General features: G+C 36.2%; 1 protein-coding gene across 1 annotated transcript in view; it reads left to right on the top strand.

The window, feature by feature from the left end:
• Positions 1–8680, top strand: part of LMBR1 (limb development membrane protein 1) — a 169833-nt gene that overhangs the window by 39417 nt on the left and 121736 nt on the right. The window contains exon 4 of the mRNA XM_011973086.1: positions 1931–2034. Within this exon, the coding sequence (XP_011828476.1) occupies positions 1981–2034 (54 nt within the window). The 5' untranslated portion in view covers positions 1931–1980. The remainder of the gene's footprint in view (positions 1–1930; positions 2035–8680) is intronic.

Below are 8680 nucleotides of genomic sequence, written 5' to 3'. Positions count from 1 at the left end.
TCGGGAAGGACGGTGGTTTGGTGTGGGAGCTGCTCTGGAGTCTCGGGAAGGACGGTGGTTTGGTGTGGGAGCTAATCTGGAGTTTCAGGAAGGATGGTAGTTTGGTGTGGGAGCTGATAGCACTGTAACTAGTAGCCTCTGGTGCTGTAACTTAATAAAAGCAAAAATTCATTAAATGCTTATTTTATGACAGGCATTGTGCCAGTTGTTGTACGTGCATCATTTAATACTTACCAATGTCTATAGACCCGTCATTAGCCGTATTTTATAGATGAAGAACCTGTGATTTAGCAAAGTTGTCACATAGACGTGCAGCAGGATGTGAACCCAGGTCTGCCTGGAACTCAATTGTGTGCATGCAGCCATCATTCTATATGCTCTTCCAGTAATTAGCACAATAAAAGAATTGACTCTAATTATACTCTTTTTGAATAAAGAAAACAGAATGTTTGGCTTTTTTTTAAAGACTGGAAAGTATAAAATTATTTAAATTTTTAAAAATTTTAAGTAGTTCAAATTGCAGTTTTTCCACTAAAAGATGTTAAGATATTGTTTATAAAACATTTTACTTTCTACAAAGATAAATGTACATTGTAAATTTGTTAACTCTATGTAGATTTTTGAATAAGAAACTGTGAGTTGATTTTATTATATTACCTTGTCTGCTAAAGGAAGTGAGTCTCCCCAGCTGACCCATATTAAGTGCTAAATTAATGTGTTTGTTTATACTCCATGCTATTCCAAAGGGCATCAGGACAGTTACAAGCCTTTATGTTTATTCATAACTGCAGTAGTTAGGGACAGCTCTGCTCCCTGTGCTCACTGCCAGCTCAGCGGTAGTCTCTGCGTGCGAATGTGCAGATGAGCAGCTCTGAGAGCAGAGGTGTTGTGTGTGTTCGTCACCGGATCTCCAGTGCTTTTAGCACTGCTTGGAAATAAAGGTGTTGAAAAAGCATTAGTTGGCTACTTTCAAAAACATTGAATTATAATTGCAAACAGTCCATTGAATTTATCCTTGACGTAAATTTTATCTTTGACTCTTGATTTTATAAACTTTTGTAATGATTATCACCATCATTTTGAAACTCAGTTTTAAATTTTATTTTTTTATGATCTGACATGTTGGGCAAATACCCTCCCAATGACATACCTAATAGGGCTCTGTCTTTTACTAAATCTGTTCTTCTTATTTTACTTGCCATTTTGTGCCAACAAGGAAAAGGTCACTTGAGATTGCCAGTCTCTGACTTTTTCTTTCCCACTTGGAATTGTTTACCAAAATTTCTGTGATGTAGTGATTTTTTAAAATCCCAGGAATTAAGAGTCAGCTTTGCCACTTGCAGGCTCTACAGCTGTGGCAAGTTGCACAGCCTGCTCCTCTTCTGTCATATTGGGGCAGTAATGCTACCTGCCTCGTGGGATTGCTGTGGCGAGTAAATGAGTTTGGATAATATCTGTAAATCACTTAGAATAGTGCTTGGCACATAAGGGCTCAATAAATGCTAATTATTATTTTTAGGGTTTTTATGAGGCTTAAATTAAATGGGATTATGCATGTAAAATGTTCTGTAGAGTATCTGGCATTTATTAAGGGCTCAATAAATGCTAGTGGCTCTAATTTAAATATTCCGGTGCCTATATGTCTAAAGAGGCTGTGCCTTGGGATCTCTGCACACGTCATATTTTTACTGAATTTATTTTACGGCATGGAAGAAAACATAAGTTTCTATACTGACTTTTCCCAATAGATACAAATTACAATGTTAAAAAAATTTAAATATATACATACTATATTTATTTTATGATTTCTAAGTTTAGATCATTTGTTACTTTTTGTTTATTTTTACTATTTAAAAGTATAGATCTTGATTAATATCACAATTTCAGTATCTAACCTGTTTTTCTTCTTTTCTTGTTACTCTTTTTATAGGTTTGTGGAATCTTGCTTCCCTTTTTTCCAACCTTTGTTTATTTGTATTGATGCCCTTTGCCTTTTTCTTTCTGGAATCAGAAGGCTTTGCTGGCCTGAAAAAGGTAAGTGAATCTAGTATTGGAATTAAATTGGTTAAGTGAGGAATTAAATATCATTCGTGTTGAACTAGAAAAAGCAGATTTAAGTTATTTAAATGGAATATACAAAATTAAATGAATAATAATATTAACAACATGTTGTTAACAGTAACAGTGATTCTGCATAATGAATTATTGTGCATGTCCACGAGAGAGACATCTTTTAGACCTGGGAGTACTTTTACGGTCTGCATACATTTAGTGTAATGGATAAACCTGATACAATAGCTTTTATTCTTTCCTTAGGGTATCTTATTTAGGTGACAGTAAAGTGTTATTTCCATGGGCTCCCCTTTCTGTTGTCTATCTGTTATTCCATACGTTAACAGTCTGCAGCTGAAAACTGACAGCTGATTTCACATTTAGTAAGTGTACAAGGATCAGAGGGAACGACTCTGGCAGTCAAACCTGACATTAAGAAAACTGGCTTTAATATACTGGAATTTAAAAAATCATGATGTATTCTTAAGACTGGCAATTAAAATTTAGTCAGTGTCTGGGTGCAGTGGCTCACACCTATAATCCCAGCACTTTGGGAGGCTGAGGCAGGAGGGTCGCTTGAGGCCAGTACTTCGAGACCAGTTTGGGCAACATAGTGTGACCCTGTCTGTACTAAAAATAAAAAAATTAACTGGGTGTGGTGATGGGTACCTGTGGTCCCAGCTCCTCGGGAGGCTAAGGTGGGAGGATTGCTTGAGCCTGCAGGTTGAAGCTGTGGTGTGAGCTGTGATCACGTCACTGCACTCCAGCCTGTCTCAGAAACAAACAGAAACCAAGAATGAACAACAAGAAGAAAGGAGGTCATCGTAGACTCTTGAGAAGGCAATTTCTGTAGAATTTTGGAACCATAACTTTTGATGGATATTCATTCATTCAACAGAGAACGAATTTCATCGAGAATTCAGAGTTTTATTAACCAGTTCCTTAAGTAGCAGTTATTATGCTATTTATAGGAGCTTGCTGGGGACACAGATGAAAAGATGAGGCTCCCGCCTTCAAGGGTCGGACAGTGGGAGAAATGACAGATGCAAACAAATAAGATGCAGTTTGAAGCCCTTTTATATAATGAAGTCCTATGGGAAACCCTGAAAGGAACGGATATCTTGATTTTCCTGGGGAATTGACCAGGCTTCACAGGGGAAGTCAACCTGGACTTGAGCTGGTACTTGAAGGATGAGCAGAGGTTTACTAGAGTGTGGCATTCCAGGCTTGAGCAAAGGCCCAGAGCTCTGACAGAATGGAGGGAATGACCGGTACTTAGATACTGGAGAATGGTGAGAGATGAGGGTGCACAAGCCGCTTGCCAGGGTTGAATTCTGGAGGCCTGGAGTCCTCTGTCTGGTCATTTGAGTTTTATGATGTAGGCAACAGAGAAGCCAGAATAGGATTTTTGAAAATTTTTTCACCTACCATTTGAGTATATTTAGAGATAAATATGCATTTTAGACTTTGTGCACATCACAAAGGAAAGGAATACAAAGGAGTACGTGCCCCACATGGTGCAGAACACTGTTCTGTAGATCACGGCGCCAAATCAGCCCTGCACCTGACTCTGTGACGTCGCCTGCCGATGTTTGCTTTCCATAAGCCAAGTTCTTCCCTCTTCCTGACACCACCTCTTGTGTAATAGTCCCACATACAAAAAGCAAATGATAAAGCTCGGTGTGAACTATGTTTTCATATTTGACATTATAAGCAGTATCTATCTACCTAATTTATACTTTTATAAAAATCTAGTTGAGTAGATTGTTATTTACGATAACAGGGTATAATATGGACAAACTCTTTGCCTCCAAGTTATTTTCTTCCCTTCTTGTGAATTAACCAACTAGGAAAGGGACTTGGCTAAATCTGTTTGAAGAATTAGCAACAATCTCCAGAATTAAAAAAGAAAAAATGACAAAAAATTCCAGTGACATGTCACTTTTCTCCTGTTCCCCCTTATAGACTTAAGGTCAAAGGGAGAATCAGCGAGGAGGGATCCTAGAAGATAATTAGAGATATTTCACACCTACGATTGTACAGCACTTATTTCCTTTATTTAAAAAAAAAATTTAGTCTTTTTATACATGATTAATACTCTTTTCTTAGCACATCTTTGACCATGTTAGTTGCCTAAAAATCACTTGAGAGTCACCAGCTGTGTTTCATGACCTCAAATGGGACTGAAATATTGAATGACTGTAGGATACAGGCAACTACGAATCCAATTAATTCCCAAACACAGCAGAAGACTTAGAAAGAGAGCAATGAGGTGGAGCACTGGATAACTGCCATTCGTCCGACTTGGGAAGTTGTAATAGGTGCTGCAGAAAACCAAATTAAAGAATTTGGTGGTTAATGCCATTAAAGGAAGGAGGGAGATGGAATTGTTGCTTGAAGGTAGGGGAGGAAGAATCATTTTAAAGTTGGAGAGTCTGACTGTATTGAGGAAGAGAGACCAGTGGAAGATGGTGAAGCTACAACCCTGAGAAAATTTGGCATCAGTCAGACTGCCTGGGCAGGTGATGTCATCTAAACCACAGGGTTGCTTTCTGTAAAAACAGGTGTAATAATGGTATTTACTTTATTGTCTTATTTTGGTGATTAAATGAGATGTGATTATTTATGTAATGCACATAGCCCAGGACTTCACTTAGTAAATGTTAGCTATTATTAAATTACCTTTATCTTCGAGGTAGTCTTTAAATGCATTTGACTAATAAGTATTCTGTAAAATATCACTAATCACTAATAAGTATGCTAGAATACTTATTATCACTAAGTATTCCATAAAATATGGGCCTCAGAAAGCAAGCAACTGAATATAGTACAGTCATCTTTTATTACTCACAGATTATTATCTCAGGTAGTTTTAAAATATGTTTCCTGTTTTGAAATGGCATGTACTAAAGCAGAATAACAGCTTGAGCATTACAGCTAGCATACTTTGAAACAAAGTTGTTTGAAGATAAGATGTGTTCTAGATCCTAGTAGAAACGTTTAGAAAGTTTTAAAATTAAGCTAATCAAGGCATGTCATTTTAAAATATTCATATTTTTCAGTTTTAAAATCAATCACATGAAAGTTGGAAAGGTTATTAATATTGTGTCGTTAAGTCTAAATGTGTTAAGTATACATTTGAGCCCGTTCATGTTGTATATTTCTGTAGTCTAGAATCATTTGTTAATTACCTGTGTAAGTTCTAAATAACATTTTTTAAGATATATGGTTCTTTACACAGTACTTACTAGAATTAACTTTGCTGCTTTATTGAAATTAATATGATTGATCACAGTCATTCAAATGTTTAACATATTTGGCTAATAAGTATGTATATTTATGTATATTCCTTTAAAACTCCTTGCTCATCAATTACATTTGACGCATGTAGTTTCTGAAGTGATCCTGAAGAGAGGCTAGAAACCTTTGTAATTGGTAGATTCAGCACACTAATTTGAGCAATGACAAACTTGTAATATGGTTAAGTAAAATTTCCTTTTTTTTCCTTTTTTTCCTGTGGCCACCCTCCTGGTGCTGTTTTACTGTGTCTAAGTCTGGTGTATCCCTAAATGGCATATGGCCCCACTCTACTCCCGTGGATTCCCCTGGGCAGTCGATGTTCAAACAGCTTCTTGCATATTGTGCCGAGATGCGGAAATTGGCCACTGGCCATGGGCGGATGCAGAGCTTGAATTGAAAATCAAATTAAGCCGAATTCTCTGCTTAGTTTTTAATTAAACCACTATGTTAATTCAAACAGGACATATTAGGCCTGGGGGGTTGACTATGTCCTTTTAAGGGCCTTAAATAGCTTTGCTTCTCTCTTCTGACGGTGGTGGCGGTGTGTGTTTCTATTTTATTAGGACCATCTCCTTGCTATTCCCTTACTTTCTAATTCTCAAGTGTAAAAGGGTAGAAATGGTTTTGATAAAGTAAAACTTTTTTTTAGTACGCAGCTAACTTTTATCTTGGAATTTAGATTTATTGTTAGCAGTTAAATGTTTACCCAATGTAGATTATTTGGCTGTCACCTATGTGTATTGTATTGAGCTTTAGGTATGTTCATAGGTATTTGAAAGTGACTCTGTTCACATCTTAATTTTCCAACTCTGATGAAAAGGTTCCGTTTGGTGATTTTTGTTTTGTTTTGTAGTAAACCTACTTTTTCTGCAGTATGTGGATCTTGGGGCTCAGGGAACATCTTAGGGCAGACATTACTGCTGTACTTACCATACCTCAGTTGGACTGTATGATTTGTCTCCCTCCCCCGCTCCAGAAAAGACCTCCAGGTTGTCTGTATTAATATCAGAGATATTTTCTGATTTTGTAATGAACTCTTGGAGGTATAACCTCTGGCCAGTGTTTAAATGGTAGTTAGGAACATATTTGTTTCACATTATATCTTAGCATCTTATTTTGAATTAAAATGTTAGGAGGAAAAAAAATTCAATGACTCAATGAAAGTGGGAGAAAATATCTCCATATGATTGTTACGTCAATTTTATGACAGATTAATTCATAAACCCAAGATTTTCCTAGGAGTAAATTTCTGTCGTACTTCACTTTAATGCCTATCTTTGATTTGAAGTCATAGCATAAAATGTAACATAAGCAACATCCTGACCAATTATCCAAACCATCCAGACATCCCCGAATGGCCAGAGCATAGCACACGGTCTGTAGGATTAAGAGGTTAACTCCTGTAACTTCAAACAAAGTGCTTGATAATAAAAGCAAAAAGTACAAAATTTTAGGTAACTTCCTTTCTTAATTAATTGGACTGACCAGGTGGAAGCGAAGAGTTCTGTGCTGGTGCTTGGAATGTCTATAAAGCTGAGCAACATGACAGCACAATAGAGGAGGAACAAAGATTTTTTTAATATGTTTCTATCCTGTGTCACAGTTTGAAATTGTCCTGGTTTATGTCCCTTTTGGCAAACTTACATAAAAGTGACCTTGTACTGTATTTTATGACCAGATGACTTTTTCCCCCCAGTGGCTAATTTGTATCAGGCCTCCATCCTAAAGAGACACAGAGTGAGTAGGAAGTCCAGCCTCTGTCTCCACGAGCTTTCATTGCATTCTTTCATTATTTTTGCTCGTTTTTTGCCACTGATGATCCATAAATTGTTGGAAATGAGTGATTAAGGAAGTGCTGCTTAGTGTTAGTGGCACATGCGCATATTTGGCCTGGTTCTGGTGGGTGAGAGGAAATCACAGACAAAAGGGAAGCCCCTGCTGGGAACCCTGCAAGGAAATTTAACTTGGGTCATGTTTTGATCTTAGTGTTTATTACAGAAAATGAAGCCATATCTCACTAACTATTGTTATGTGTTAATTTGATTTTCCCAACACCTTCAAGAAAAGAAATCATAGAGCAATTTATTAATAGAAATCCTCTACCATCCCCCAATTGAGAGCACTAGTTTTTACCTTAGAAATGGTTGTGGATCAGAATGATTCCTTTGAAAATACTCTCTTTTGATAATGCTGTGATACTTAAGCTTCCTGTTGGAATTGTTCTACTGTAAAGGTGTGGTTACAACCATGTAAAGTGAGCATTTGAAACATCAAATCTGGGCATATGGGAACTCAGAAAGAAATAGGAAAGTGTTATTTTGAGGAAAGGAGTAAATACATTTATTTCATTTAAAAACCGTTTGCGTTTATAAAAATTTTGAATTGAAAATCATTTAGTTCAGGAAATGACATTAATTTTGTCACTGTTCTTAATACAATTGGATCTAGCAGGGCACTAAGTTATGGCTTTAATTATAGTGTCTGTTACTGTTAAGTAACAGGTTTTTTAAAGACATCACTCAGTTTCCGTATACATTGTGATGGTGTACTTTGAATTGAACCCTTACATTGTACGTTCATCTTTGCCTCTCATTATCACAAAATGATAAATTTCTGTATTTAAAGGCTAGATTATCTCTTTATTTGCATAACAGTGGCAAAAAATATGAACTTTGGAATTCAGAATACCTGGACTTCAATCTTCACTCTTCTTACTGACTGTAACTTAGGGCATATTTCATTGTGTCCACATTTATAAAATGAGTCTAACAGTGTCTGTCTACCAGGGTTGCTGAGGGATTTAGTAGCCTCACCTAAAAGGTTGGTGAAGTACCCAAGACACATTTTAAGTAGCAGTTATTATTAGGTGCTTAAATGTACTAACTACGTTGAAGCTGATGATGAAACATCAGGAAAACTTGTGTAGGATTACTTTTTATATCTAACAGCAAAGTGACATGAAAAATTACATTGGTATTGACATATTCAGCTTTTATTTTTTTTTGAAATAGGATCTGTTTTAGAACTGTATAGCTTGTAAAAAATAGGTATTATGTTTAATAGATAACTAAACTTCAAACCCTTTTATATGATGATTAAATTACTAACTAATGTCCCATAATGTTTGATAGTTTAGGCCTCTGTTAAATGAAGAAAAGCTTTGGCAGAGAGGAAATAGAAAGTCACCAAGTACAGATTTTAAAGTAATTATACTTTAAATTAAACTGGTCGTAATACTTCCAATACTCATGAAACAGTTTTATAGAAATAGTCATTGTTAATTAGAGTATCTTTTCTAAAAGTTTTTGCGGGGAATAGAAAACTACCC

The sequence above is a fragment of the Mandrillus leucophaeus genome, unplaced genomic scaffold (genome assembly GCF_000951045.1).
Source record: "Mandrillus leucophaeus isolate KB7577 unplaced genomic scaffold, Mleu.le_1.0 Scaffold134, whole genome shotgun sequence".
In the NCBI taxonomy this organism is placed as follows: Eukaryota; Metazoa; Chordata; class Mammalia; order Primates; family Cercopithecidae; genus Mandrillus; species Mandrillus leucophaeus.
The sequence above is the reverse complement of the archived record's forward strand: the minus strand, read 5'-3'. Positions and strand labels throughout refer to the sequence as shown.